General features: G+C 40.9%; 1 protein-coding gene across 1 annotated transcript in view; it reads right to left on the reverse strand.

Moving 5' to 3' along the window:
* Window positions 1-1978: 1978 nt before the first annotated feature.
* polrmt (polymerase (RNA) mitochondrial (DNA directed)) overlaps window positions 1979-15164 on the reverse strand; it is a 40997-nt gene continuing 27811 nt past the window's right edge. The window contains 6 exon segments of the mRNA XM_018667276.2: window positions 1979-2387; window positions 4276-4349; window positions 5780-5871; window positions 7396-7468; window positions 7782-7880; window positions 11180-11232. Of these exon segments, the coding sequence (XP_018522792.1) occupies window positions 2338-2387; window positions 4276-4349; window positions 5780-5871; window positions 7396-7468; window positions 7782-7880; window positions 11180-11232 (441 nt within the window). The 3' untranslated portion in view covers window positions 1979-2337.

A 15164-nucleotide genomic window follows, 5' to 3' on the forward strand; every position in this document is an offset into this window, starting at 1 on the left:
TCCTGCTATCAACCAACAGCAACCCACCTTGACTGTACTGACCTTTGAGAGAACGAAGAGCTGAACAGTCAAAGATGGAGGACCCTATTGTAGCTTCTAGCCGTGTCACACTGTTCAGTTTTATTTAAACTTCTCTGGTAAAACAGGGCAATGGTTTGTAGACAGTTATGGGACAGCTCTTTGTTGAACAAGATGCCAGAGAGAAGTAACCAGCTGACAACAGCTGAGAGAAAATAGAAGCTCTGGGAGCTACTGTGACTAAACACCAGTAGCCTGGCTGGGCTGACTAGTGAGTCAACAGTTAGTTCAACAGCTACAGCAGTTCACTATTTAATTAGGTTTATGCAGATTATACAAACAAAACATATTAATTCATGCTGGTTGATTGTGTTACATTTGGGTTGAGGCAGAATATCTGTTTCCCTCTGCTTCCAGTGCTTATGCAAAGCTAAGCTAGCATCTGTTGGCTCATATTTAGCATACAGATATGATAGTGGAATTCAATATCTCACCAAATGTTGAACTCATGTTCTAATCTAGCAAACAACTTCTCAAAGTTATTATTTTTCTTGTGGCAATAAAGGTCTTGCTTTCATGTGACATGTTTATAAACAAAAAAGTAAATCAGGTTTTGTTATCAATGCTGATCAAGTGAGAAATCCTTCAAATTCAAACTTCTCATTTATATTCAGTGTGTGTGAATATACCTTTAACTTGGCAGCATTAATGGCTGGTTCTCACAGAGAGCACACCAAGCATGAAAAACATAGTTCAAAGGAGAGTTCACTTCAAATCATATCATTAAGGCTCTTGGCTCTTTTTTATTTTAGAAAAAAATAATCAAATAATCAAATTCGCAAGTCATGTCTCAGGCACATCATAAAATATGAGGAGCATCTGCATGTGCGTGCTGCCTAGCAAATCATCTGAAAACCTACGGTCTAATCAGCACACTATCTTTCCCCCCTCGAAGATTATCTCCATTTCATTACATTGTCACTCAGCCAGCTTTGTTTGGCTGAGCCTACATTTGCCTTTGAACATCAACAGCACCTTTTGTCTGAAACTGCTGTAACGTTTCCAGCAATGATCAGATAGCACTTCTGCTATTTTTACTTCTAGATGTGGCACTGGCCCAGAAAAATAAGATCTGAGTTGATTAGTGAAGCCTGCAAACCCTTTGTGGTGCATCTAAAAGGAGGCCTTCATCTCATGATACACAATAGGATTGAAATATGCAGATATAACTAAATAACGTGCTGTCTCATTCATCCTATTTAAGCACACTAAGAATACCAGCAATTTCTTTGAACCGTCAACTGAACAAGGAGACATTTTAAGAAACACGTTTATTTTAGGGTAACTGCCAAGTGCTTAGTCACTCCAAGAAGGTAAGAATCAAGAGTACATTGGGACACACTGTTATCTAAAAAGCCCCTTGACTCACCCGTCCACATTTCTCTTTCTCTCCAAGTCTCATAGCCCTCATTTCAGTGAAGTATATCTTTCATTTCCTCCTCAAATGTCTCCTTCAAACTTCCTCAGAAAAAGTTGAAATGTTTGAACATTGTGTCAGGGAGCATCCTGCCATCCAGTAAGTGATGGAATCGATGATTAGGTGGGATGGTAGCAAAGACATGTCATCTCTCTGTGGAGGTCTTCACAGCATGAATATGTGCGTGCACGCACACACACACGCACGCAAACACACGCACACGCACACACACACACACACACACACACACACACACACATACACATACACATACACAATCCATCAATCACTAGCAATTACAGTTTGTGAGTAGAAAGTTTTTGCTGAATCTTACTGAGCAGCAGAAATGTTGCTGAGTGACGGAGAGGTCAACACAGTTCAGATATGATTCAGTCAGTATGGCTCATAAACACACACACACACACACGCACACGCACGCACACACACACACACACACACACACCACACACACACACACCACACACTCACACACTCACACACATACACCTGAATATGTCATAAGCATCTATAATAAGAGGTACTTTTCACTGATTGAAGTCTTAACATTCCCATCTGGTGCTGATTCCCTCGTCTTTCGCCCGGATGAGTATCCCACCCTCCCCTCCATCACTAGTCAGTTAATCAGGCAGGTTCACTGTATGTGAACGCCTCCAGCAGCTCCAACCAGCCCTGTGAACCAGGAGGCAGGCAGGGCGCGGCAGAATCAATGTACTGATGTCTGAGGAAGACAAAACTGGTTGAGACCCAGGGGCCTGCAGGTTCCCCGCTGTAGTTTGTCAATTCCATTCATCTCCCTCCGCTGGCTCGCCCTCACGAGCCTCTCAACTGAAGAAATAAGTGGACTCTTTCACCTGCTGGAGGTCAAAATCACCTGGAGAGGCAAGAGACAAGTGTTAGGGCAGGGTTATGTCTGTAGATAGTAAAATGGCATGTAAAGCACCTATATAATATAAAAATAACTTACAATTACCTTATACTATATACTATACAAGATAGGTACGAAACAGTCAGCATAGCATTTTTAGTTTTACTGGGCACCAGTAAATTTTCTATGAACTTTAATACACGACTTGAACACTAATTTTAGCTCTGGGTGAGGCCCTGTCCTGCACTCTGTGCTCTGCCTCGTTCGCTCTTTGCCTCTCTGACAGCTGCATACACCAGCAGGAGCTGCAGTGTGAATTATTAAGGAAAGGCCATAAAAAGTTAGGAATAAAAAAACTTACTGTTGACATGACATCAGTGCTTAAGCCAACAGAAACTAACCAATACAACACAGTGATGGCAGCGCATGCAAATGTGGCAGCCAACAGCTGCCTCAAAGTTAGCTTTTTTTGTTACATGTGTCTCCTTGTCAAAACATAACATGTGGGTGGTATTGATATACAATCTGTCTTAAAACAGTTCTCATTAATATGCAAATAATCACTGCATGGAACTTAAGTCTACTTGACAAAATACATTTTTTGTGCTTCACTTTCTTGTATTTTTCTTCAGTTGCTGTCTTTTGTGAGAAAATATTATGTAACCTTTGGTAAGAGACAGACAGTTACCATGATGACATAATGTCCTGCATTGTGTACCACTGTGATGGCACATATTGTTCAAGTAAAAAGGCATGTTTCTTGACCGCCTTGAGAACCTCCTTGATTCTTTCAAACTGTGCACCTTTTGTTGTATTACAATAAACCAAAGTAAAACGACAGCATTTAAGCTGACATAACACAACTTAAAGCATTTATTATCCCTCTCAAACTGCCACTGTATCATCATCAAAGTTACACAATAACACCTGTTAAATTATTTAATGTCCTCTCCAGCCTTTTTTCCCCTCAGTTCTATGCTTATAAGATCACCTGATTCATCTGATCTTCCCCTGGATTACACACTGAAACCTGGGTCACCTAAATAATAAATTCAGGATCCTTCATAGTGAAGATTATGGTGGATTTTAGCCTAGATTCAGTGGGCCTCATATTGAACACTGAATACAGTGGACATTCAGGGATACACACACACACATACACATGGTTGACACACACACACGCCCCTCAAGAGCACACCTGACTGGTCTCAGCTACATAAGCTGATTATGCAGAGGAGGGACACAATTAACAGTAATCAATTTATACAACCCAGCTGTCAGTGCCAAGCTGACAGTAAGTGTACAGATGGAGATGGAGCAAAGAGGTTACATAACAGCAAAGCCTCCATCCACCTGACTGACAGAGAGAGACACTCTCCTCTGTGGACAACAATAGACAGATATTTGCACTGGCGTCAAAGGAAAACGGGGGAATTTGGACCTGCGAGTGGACACGAGGGCGGACATGAAAACCCATCATGCAAGTTGAAAATTGAATTTTTTGCCAAACTCAATGGCTTTTCCTGTTTGAGTCAGCTGTCTGGGCAGCTATGCAAACAACTACAGACTGCAGTGGAATAAATGTACAGACAATAGGCAACAACACATCCATGTCTGTTGCTGTGCTGCTGGTTCATAAAAATCACAAAAAACCAATGACAGTGACCAATTATAAAACAGGATTGAAAGTACAACACTGTGCAAGAACCCAGTTCAATAGCGTCCCTATCAGAGAGGCCTATTGCTAACCCCAAAGAGAAGCCTCGGGACATACAAGTCCTCTACAACCCAATTAGGAAAAAAACAGCTCCCTGTATGTTGCCACTCTCAAAACAATACCCCAGCTTTAGACAGGCCAGGTGTTTGGGAGCCAGACAGCTGCACACAAACTGACCTGTCTGGGGCACTTTGCCCAGCAGCAGCAGCAGCCTCCTGTAGTCCTGGTACTTCTTGTTGTTGGCCTCAGTCCTGCCACAAAGGGAGAGAATGAGAAGTTAGGACTTGTGTCTACAGAAGTGCTGAGTCAAAGGGAACTGGACTTTGAGATAAGTTTCAGTCCCTGATCAGTTCTGCTGACTAGTGGCCCCAGGTATTTCAACTTCAGCTGGCTGTTCGCACCTGGATGTCACTTCAAGAGTTGTTAAGATTTTTCAGATCAAACAGCCTGTCCCACAAGTGCACTTGCTGTAGTGAATTAACACTTCTAAATTAATAATTAGTACATGAAATGTGATGTGCTAGAAGTGGCACCTGTTCATGTGTGAGGATATGCAAATACTTTTGGTTTTAAAAGTTTGGCAACTGAGCAAAAGCGGTCTCCTACTTCACTGAGGAGTCCATCCTCAGTGTTTGTGTGCTGGAGGTTTCAAGTTTCCACAAAGAAACTTTCCCCTTTGAGCGAATGAATGTGTAAACAGCCCTCTTGTGTCAAACTCTGCACATGCATCATTCTGCAGAGTGAAGGTCAAACATTCAAGAGATGTAACAATAAGCAAAACACATTCTTGACTTGAGGAGAGACTTGAACAAATTCTTGAAAAGAAAATGGCAGATGGTAAAAATCTGTTTTGTTTCATATTGTGACATGTGAAGCAACCCCAAATGTCTTTGTAGTCCCATGTGTCCGTCTCTCCGGCGTCTACTAGAATGAATAATATGTTTGGGAGGTTTAGGGAACAGTAATGTGTCTGTGTGCACGACAGGGAGGGAGAGAAACAAAGAGGACGAGGGCTGCTGCAGAGTAAAGGCTGTGGAGAAGGTGTCCAATTATCCCAAAGAGAGAAAAACAAAGTTAGACGATGAGCATAACCCAGCCTGGGGCTAGTAAGACAGACAGACGGAGAGAGGGGGAGAAAATCCTTTTATATCTAATGTCACAGAGAACTGGAGGAAAAACTGTGGCACACCAGTGTAACTTAAACAATCTTATAACATCTTATATATGTGTACCTTCTGGACTGTTGTATAATGTTGGTGCATATAGGAGTCACATGTTTGGTATATGATAGCGTTTGTCTACCATACCATAAAAGTCCATAAAGATCACACAGTGTAGCATAAACACACAGACAGAGACTGACTGCAATGCTGGTTTGTTGAGCAAGAACAATTCAAACAGAAAAAGAGGGACAGATTGCAGGTGGGGGTAACAAAGTGTAAAAAATGTGAACATGTAACTATTATATAACATTTTATATAATGTTTTGCTGAAATATAGACACTGTATCACAGTAATTACGTGTCCCTGAATAGGAGATGCTACAAAATGAAAAAGCCAAGTAGAAATATTTTTTCCATCATAAACCTGATAAACAGACAACCACAGTGTCACTCCTGAGACTTGTGTGTGTGTATGAGTGTGTTCAGATGTGTTCCTGCATGCAGGTGTGCAAACTCACAGGATCCCAGTGCAGTATTTCTGTAGCAGAAAGTTGGACAGCTCTTGAAGGATTGGCTGGCTGTGCAGGGCGACAAACTGTTCCCGACAGACCTGAAAGTTGGAGAAAGAAGAGGCAGAGAAGAGTGCACTCTGAGTTACTCTGGTCTGATCACTTGACCGACAAGCTCCCCAGACTGTCCTAGCCTGGTGACTGGCTAAAAGATGGGATGGCGGTGGGAGGGAGAGGGATGAAGGGGGCAGAAAGAAAGAGACAATAGCATATCTGTCCTGGGAAAGAAAAGTGCTATTATTTTCTGTACCGGCTGCAAGTTATCAGGATCTTTCCTATGATGTAGACAGGTCTCCCGTTTACGAACATTCAAGGATGAACACTCAGCAGGGGTTAGAAACATGTTGCGACAATGTAAGGATAGTGTATATATGGACATGCGGAGAATTTGGAAAAACAGAAACTTGCTGGTAAAACTACTTTTTAGCAGAAAACTTGTATGTAGCACATCTGGAAGCTCTAGCTAGCTCCAGAGAGTAATGCCAGCTAATCTGTTAGCATGGACAACGCTAACCAAGACTACATGAAGTCAGCTTGGCAGGTAGAAAGAACTCCACTGTAGATAGATCCCACATCATCCCTGGGCAGCCTTAAATCAGGCTTTCTTCATCACCAGCTTCTGTGTAAAACCAACCACCACTTCATTAAAATCCAAGACACTGACCACATCAGTACACCCAGGACTTTTGTGGTTTGTGCAGTTTGAGGAACAAAAACTCCTCAAGCTGACCAGGAACTGGGCACTTCAGAAAATGGACAGATGACGGATGAAGGAAGGATCACTTCCCATTAAAATGAGACCCTGCTTCGTGTGCTTAGGTGTTGACTAAGATATTTAATACCCCCCTCCCCTGCCGCTGTGTTCAATTACCTGCGTAATGAGGGAGGCGTACACTCACACATCAAGAGAATATGAGAGAGAATAAATGCACTGAGAGGGAACTGCTTCATTGGTTGCAACTCCTCTGAGATTGGGTGAAGACATAAAAACTGTTACTGTGCTCTGAAGCTACATCTACAGAAAATTGGGGCTTTATGGTAATTTGATCCATTTTATTCTGCGCTGTGTCTCAGTCTGGGCCTGTTGACAAGCTACTTTCAGCAGGCAGGGGCAGACAGTCATTTATTCAGCAAGACAGGCTCTGTCTGTCTGATGGTGCTACCTGTAGTCAGCAGCCTGTAAATCTATGATGCAGTGATGGTACAAAGTTTGTTTTACTGGCATCGAAATGCTGATGCCTCTCCTTTAACAGGGGCACTAGTGATGCTACACAAATTATTTTTGTCACCAGCCACCACTGGAAAAGTGCTAAAAAAAAACTAGCTCAGTACTCAGTGCTTTAAAACACATACAATCATTCTGCTGATCCAAAAAGAAACTGAGGAGAAGCCTGGATCAGATGAGCAGACTCACATGTCCAATGCCACCTTTAGCTGTAATTAATCAGCAAAAAGAGGAGAATATAAACGCCCAATGATATGCTCTATAGTCAGACAGGATGGAAACAGATGAGGAATGGTGAAATAATGTGGGAGTGAAAAATGGATGTACTGTAAATTGATACCTTGTTCATGGTGTCCACAGTGAGGGCGTGGGTCCAGAAACAGTCGTGAACCGAGACAAACGTCAGACCAGCACTGGATTGAAATCAGAGGGAGAAGACTTTTAAAAAGGTAGACAATGGCATTGAAAATAGGTAGATTTTTTTCAGAGACAATAACACCTTAAACCACAGTGGACATAGGACATTTACCTTGACAGGTGCGATAATTCATGATGGGACAAAGTATATCATACAATGTCTATGTGAGGGGGCACTTTCTCAAAAGCCATTTGAGGTCATGCACACATGGAGGGTTAATCTCGCAATGTGACATACAGGCACGTGTCTCTGTTTTATCTCAGTTGCTTAAAATATTCATGTAATAAGTGCAGTACATTAAATGATACCTATAGCAGTGGAGAGCCGTCAGCATCATGTGTGTGGAGTCCAGAGAATGGATGAAGTTTGGCGGGAAGGCGTTCTTCTGTTTGACTGTGTCTGGCCTCCTGTGAATGGACAGAAAACCAAGCAAAGACATTTAAAGAAAAGTTCTTTCTGTAATGGCTCCTGTACTTTGATACTCTCCATACTCTCCATACTCTCCAAGCTATCTCACAAATCTGAAGTGGCCTCATTATTAATCATGCAATCCTGTTTTGATTTCTTTTTATGTTTGTGTATTACTTGGACGAGAGGGGTTTACATATCACATAGCCACCACAGCCGGTACATGTGCAGATAAAGTAAAGGTCAGGGGAAGTGTCTGGTCATATAACTTGTGCAATGACGGGGACAGTGCTAAAACTGGAATGCATTTAACCAAACTCTCTGTTACAAGCAACATTCACAAATAATGTTGTAATTATTATTCTAATGCTTCTTTTTAATATTTGCTTTCATTGAATGGGTGTGGTACTTTACACCATTTTATGTTTCTTTAAAAATTTACATTAACAGAGAAAAGGAAATTAGAGCATCTTCATCAACCACAATGTAAACGTTTCAAGTGAACTGGATCTGGTGGGTGGGGAATTATTACGAGATGGATTTAAATCAAACCTTTTGCAGGTGATTGGATCAAAAAGAGGACTTGAATGAGCATATAAGCACGAGCTGTGGAGGACTACTGATAATAGCACTACTAGAGGCCAAAAACTCCACAGAGTGCCTTTAATTTTTCCATATTTTTCTCTGAAGGTAAGATGCTGATGGGAACTCTCACTAACAGATTTTGTATGTTATGGTGCACCATTTAATACAACCAAAAATTAAGTGTAGTTAGACTAGCAGGAAAAGCACTGCTGTAATAAGAATATTATTGAGGGCTTATTAGTCACACTTGTGTTTTCCCTACAATAAGTCTGCTGTGCAGGCCTGCTGTGCATGGATTTCAACATCAATATTTACTTTCTGCTATGTGACCCACAGGGGACTCACCACTCTCTAAGCAATAGTCAATATGAGAGTATGCAAATATAGACATGATATAAAAGAAATATAACAAGGTAATATAAATGCAGTGTCGCTGATGATGGGACTGGCAGTAAAAAAAACATCCTGCCAATCTGCGTCTCCATGTTCCCATTACCCTGAGCCTATGCCATTCAAATCCTCTGGGCTGCCACAGACCAGAACGCTCCTCTAATGGAAATGCAGACAGAGCGGAGAGAGAGCTTGTGCCAAACCCAAGCTAAAAAACAAACATGCACCATGCCTGTGTATCAGTCTTTTTTATCCTTCTGTCCTGTTTTATTCTTGGCTTGGAGAAGTTTGATTTTTATCCGGGTGCTTTTAGTTCTGCTGTTTTGGGCTAGAGCTGAACAAAAACAAGATTCCTGGAAATTTATTCGTGAGCACACTCTGTGTTGCTCAGAGCAAGACCGTCTTCCTCTTTTTCCTTTTACTTTGTCTTACACCTACACTCACACAAAACAAAGATATAACCTTTAAATCCCATAGGCCTAACAGGCTGGAAAGGTGCATAGTCAGTACTCTAAGGGTTAGCAACCGCAGCTCCCTGAAGTGTAACTGTTCTCCCTATGGGGCACACAAGCGGGATGAGGGTTCACTTCATATCACAAGAGAGAACTAAAAGTTGACACAGGGCTTAGCATTTAATGTTTGTATAATTAGCATGAGAAGGACAGAGGAAAAGGCAAGAAAAACAAAGGCTTGAATGCTGTTGTTACTTCATCTGTACCTGTATTTACATCGTTAAATGTTGGGCAAGCTTTTTTTAGGATCTTTAATTACAGCAAGTGCAATTGTGAGCACTCCCATTTATGTGTGTGTGTGTGTGTGTGTGCGCGCGCATGTGCATGTGCATGTGCATGTGCATGTGCGTGTGCGTGTCTCTGTGGAAGTAAAAGCTGAAGAAAATCAGTCATGAAGTTTTGTCTCAGAATGTTGGCCTGTTAAACACTGATGCTCTCTCTGACAGCAGATTTCAAGTTTCCGACAGGACAGCCTTTCTAAGCGACACTCTACCCTTTCCTTCTCGACTCTTAACTTCCACCATCCCTCCTTCTGAGCTGACTGGTGTGTCAGTATTCATGCTGCTGGATCAGTGGTATACTGTAGATGTCAGACTGAAGAGGACAGCTGTCAGCCTTTGTCATCTCTGTCTCCAGTGCTCTTATTTCGTCTTCCCTCACCTCTCTCTTGCTGTCTCTCCTTCCTCTGTCTGACCTTCAAACTAACTACTACTCTATCTAAGCATTTTTCTCTCTTGCCTCACTGCAAATCATGGCCTTCCTTCTTCCAAAAGGTCAGAGATACTCAGGAGATCAGGTGGAAAACAATAGTAATTTAAAATGAAATGGAATGAATCCGTTCATATGTAAAATCTCAACCTCCTCTGATGAACTTATCGGCAGGTTATAGTTTCTCTCTCAGTTGTAAAGCATTACTGTGCTGCAGTAAATAAAATGCACTATCAGCCATTCTGAGGTTGAAATTCTTCTCAACAACATAAGGACATAATTACATGCACATTTGATCACACTGGGGAGTGTGTATTAAGTTGAACCTCCACTATATATAACTGTAATTTTACCCATTAATGGAATTTTATATTGCATTTTTATCAAGTTGTGTCACACATCATTAATGCAACAAGGACTTCTAATTATAATAGAAAATTAGAATTCATTTTTTACTATTTCTCACATTCATTGCTGCATTTCTTAACTTGACTCACAGATTTTGTGGCCCCTGAACCTTTTTCTATGCATAATCCCATTTTCTTCTCATTAATGAGATATTTTGCTAGTAATGTGATTCTTTTTATTTTATTATTTATCTCTAAATGACGCTCACTGACAAAACAGTTTAAACTCCCAGTTCCTACTTCTTACAACTGAAACTTGACATGTAAGACTATGCTTTCAAAACACTTTGGATGGCATTTCTTAATTTATGACAAATACAAAGTTATATCCGAGCTTGAGTAGGCAATTAGTGAAAATATCCACTGGAGACAGTGCTTTTGTGCAGTTGAAGTTCCTGAGAATGTAAGCTAATTGCCTCAGGAGAGCTCTACTTTCTACTTTCATTCACCTCTAAAAGCTGAACAGAAAGTTGTCAAATGGTCTGAAGCTACATGTTTGAAAACTTGTAATTAAAGTCAATGACAAAATTAAAGACCTGCTGTAAACACAGTTCCTCTCACCAGCTATTCTCTGTCCTCATTCCAGGTCACTAAAATCAGACTCCAGATATCAGTGCAAAATGTCAATGAGCACCAAAAAGTGGTAACATTACATCTGCTGTAAATCAGTGAGAGTGGAGAAACAGGGGGGCTTACTCTTTGGAGTCATGGCTTATCTGGAGGTTGATGTGTTGAATGGTACTCTTCAGCTGGAGAGACAAAACAGAGACAAAGAAAAGAGAGGGTTAATCATTTCACTTCCATCAGGCTGACGATGGCAGTAACTTGAGGTCCGCACATAACTACTAACTCATATGTCTGTAAAAAGATAAAAAGAGCTCCTTAACTTAAGTGACCCCACAAACTCACTATATTACGAAGGCTTCTTAGACAACAAACATGTCCTGAGGAGGGACAGTACACATGAAATTATGTAAAAGACCTCTGGATACTTTCCATATGATGCAGCCATGAGAAAATAGTATGCAAAGTTTCAACATTTCACTCATTGTAAGTATGATTTAGCTTCATTTAAGTCTTGAAACAAAAAAATATTAGGGCTGCAACTATTTCAACTTCATTACTGATTAATCTGACAATTATTTTATGGATAAACTGATTATTTGTTTGGTCTTTAAAATAATAGAAAAAGGAGAAAAATGTCCTTTACAAGTTTCTTAAGCCCAAGGTTATATCCTCTATGTTCACTTTACTATCACATGAAATTCAAATGTTTTATTTTAAGCCCCAAGTATGGTATGTTTCTTTAACAATGAATAAAAAGCTGCATATCTGAAGTTGGTGTTACTGAGGGTGATTCAATAAGGTCATTTCCATATGAGGCTTTAAATAACACAGCAGAAAATGTGATTTGCCAAACTATTATGGTTCATTACTTGAGATGCACTTGACATTCTGCAGTTTACAAAGTCTACTCTACAAGACTACAGCTGACATGAGTCACTTCACCTGACGGACAGAAGTTTAGACCATTTTTATTTCATGCTTCAGTTTTGACTTATGACTGTTCACAGTGAATTCTCAGCATATCCTGACCAGAATCCAGGGTGACAGGAAATTAATTTACTATCAAAACATGCTTGATAACACATAGAATTATATCCATTCTCCTATCCACCCATCCATGTTACATTTCCCTGCTGCTTATTTAGGTCAGTGGCCACAGGGAGTCAGGAGGCACTGAAAGTCAACACAGGCTACCTGAACCCTTAAAGCTGTGACTGTGGTTCAAAGGTTCAGCTCTGCTTTACTAAATTAAATAGTTGTGGTTGTCTCTGTAGTGGCCAATTTTTAGTGGATTAAAATGGAAACAGTATTTCAAACTAGGATTAATAGTTATTCTACCAAATGTCATTAAAGCCTTTCTTGGAAAGTTTTATCCATAGTTATTTTACAGCATCTCATGAGGACATATTTTTAGCACTGCTAGTCCCAGTGGATCTTGGCTCAAAACAGATTATAGTGAGCTGCATTGTTCTGCTTTTGGATGCTAGGTACAGTACTGTGAATTGTTCTAGGCTAGACAGAAGCTTTTGGGTCAGTGAGATGTGTGTGTGAGCACTTCATGGTGACCTTGTCACACCTGGCATGACTCAGTTATTTTACAGGTTTCTGTAAAGATTCCACAAAATGGATTTTATGTTCTAGAAAACAGTCACTTGTTATTATCACCTGAAATCTTTAAGAGTGACCTCATCCGACACAAGTTAGTGTAAACAAAACCCAGAGGTCATCACAGTCTCTTTTTCTTTTTTTTAAGAAATCCATTTTCTCCTCTCTCTTTCTGCTTAACTGACTCCATTGGTTTACGTTAAGAAAAGAAAAAGGGAGGTAACAAAGAGCTCACTTGAACACAAAATATTACTTGATCAATCATGTCAGCTATTTCTTAAGATGACAACTTCTGGAGTAATTTCTGTACAATTATTAATCCTAGTAATCAGTCATCACTGGAGGAAGACCAATGTACAGCACATGCACACTGCCAGGGCACTGGGCAAATACCTCTGTTTGATCTCTGCTGTTTCATTCCATCATTTTTTTTTTTTACACACTCTCTAAGACCAACACCCAAGCTGTTACTGACAGTTGTTCTTAATGGAGAGAAGACTTAGCACTCTAATCTCCCAAGCCTTGAGGGGTCCATCCAGTCCAGCCGTGCCAAGGCATCTGCGGCAGGGCAGTCTTTCCCTGACTCTTGGAACCATGCCTGGGTGGGAACGACAGGCTGCTATCAGGTAAGAGATATGACTGGCAGCAGTCAGCCAACTCCTTGTAAAGTGAGCACATTGCATTAGTGTGTTTACCTTCCATTCAGCTTACACTAACGTATCTAAGTGTCTCCGAGTCTGTTACTCTGTCTGAGCACATTTTTTCACTGATGGAAAGCAGCTTTGAATGGAAAAAGATTTTGTCATTTCAATTCAATTATATTCAGAGTGCTACAAACACTTAGATCTATCTGTACTCTGGTACGGTGCTTTTACTGTAAAAATCCATTAGATATCATTTATAAGGACATGAGGTGATGCTTTCTTAAAATTGGTGTACTGGGATATTGACAGTGTCTGTGTGTTCACTGAACCTTTGTTTGAGAAATTACATCCAGATGAATTTTAACTGAACCCGGAATCTCTAAGAAGATATAAGAAAATTTCACATCTATTCATCCATCATTTGCTAGATGAATAGTTAAGGAATCCAGCAAAGTTATTACAATCCATCCTGTAGGGGACGTGAATGTCTGTAACAAAAGCCATTCGCAATCCATCTGATAGTTGTAGAGACATTCAACTCAAAATCAAAAATGGCAGGCTCATAGGTGGCACAAAAGGAAAAGTCAGAGGATCACCAAAGTCATCAGGATAAATTGTCTGGGAGCCAAAAATGTCTGCACAAAATTTTGTGGCAATCCATCTAGCAGATATTGACATTGTTCACACTGCCATCCCAAGAGCCATGCTGCTAGTGTTTCACAAGAGATAATGTTACATATTACATTTTTGCAACATCTTATACTCTATAGTGATTGTACAAAAAAATACTTTATGGCAGTATTAAGATTGCATAAATGTATGAGGTACTTCTTAGTAACTGAGATTTGTAAAATTAAAACTGATATTATTAACTGCATGTGCAAAAGAAGGCAGGTATATATAGGGATTAAAGTGACAGGTATTCACATGGATGCAAGTACATTAAAGCTAGCCTCCGGGGCCAGCAAGCTACTTGGTTTGGTGGTTTCACTCGGTTTTCACTCGATTGCGTGAAGGTCGCTGTGTGATGAATGACAGAATCACACGAATCAAGAAATGGTTTTAAAATAGAAGCGTAATGTGGTGAAACCCCATTAGTTTCTGCCATGGCTGCTATCTCATCCATCATTGCTCCAGGAAGACTTGTGGGGAGATCTGTCCATCATTCCGCTCTTAACATCCCATCTTTGTGTCTTAACGGATCAGTTCGATGGAGGGAACGGAGAGAATGTGACGTGAAAAGGGGTGAGGGAGAGTGAAAGAAAGTGAGGTTACCTTTGATTTGAGTAATGGACTGCCACGCTGTAAATGGGGTCACTACTGTGAGCTGTACTGCTGTTCATTCTAATGAATATGTGCATGATCTGTGTACAACATGTGACTGAAACCCTGAAGCTGTGATGAATGAGACCTTGGATAACCCTAATGTGTGTCTGTGGGGAATAGGCTCCTATAGTCTAAATCACCTGAGAGTTGCAGTACATATGGTTGCGGATACAACAGCCATCATTAACCACACACTGTAGGACCCATGCTGCCAAGAGGGGAATCCCCGTTCATCACATAGTGGTTAATAACGTCTCATCTGCTCCGGTGGAATCAGTTCTGCGTTACACCTCCTTTCTCCTGCTGTTCCAGGTCACCTGGTACTTTACCCCCTCCCCCCCTCCTCCAAGACAGATGAGGACAGCTGCAGACTCATAGTACTCGCACACACCCCTGAGTCTCGCCACACTTCCACTGACCTCTTTCCAGACCTTCTTCCTACCAAACTTTCCTTTTCTGCCTCTCGGGGGTGTCCTTGAAATTCAAACTGCATTTATTATTTCACCCCAAAATGCCACAAGATTCTGCAAGATCAACGA

Source organism: Lates calcarifer, linkage group LG17 (genome assembly GCF_001640805.2).
Source record: "Lates calcarifer isolate ASB-BC8 linkage group LG17, TLL_Latcal_v3, whole genome shotgun sequence".
Classification (NCBI taxonomy): Eukaryota; Metazoa; Chordata; class Actinopteri; family Centropomidae; genus Lates; species Lates calcarifer.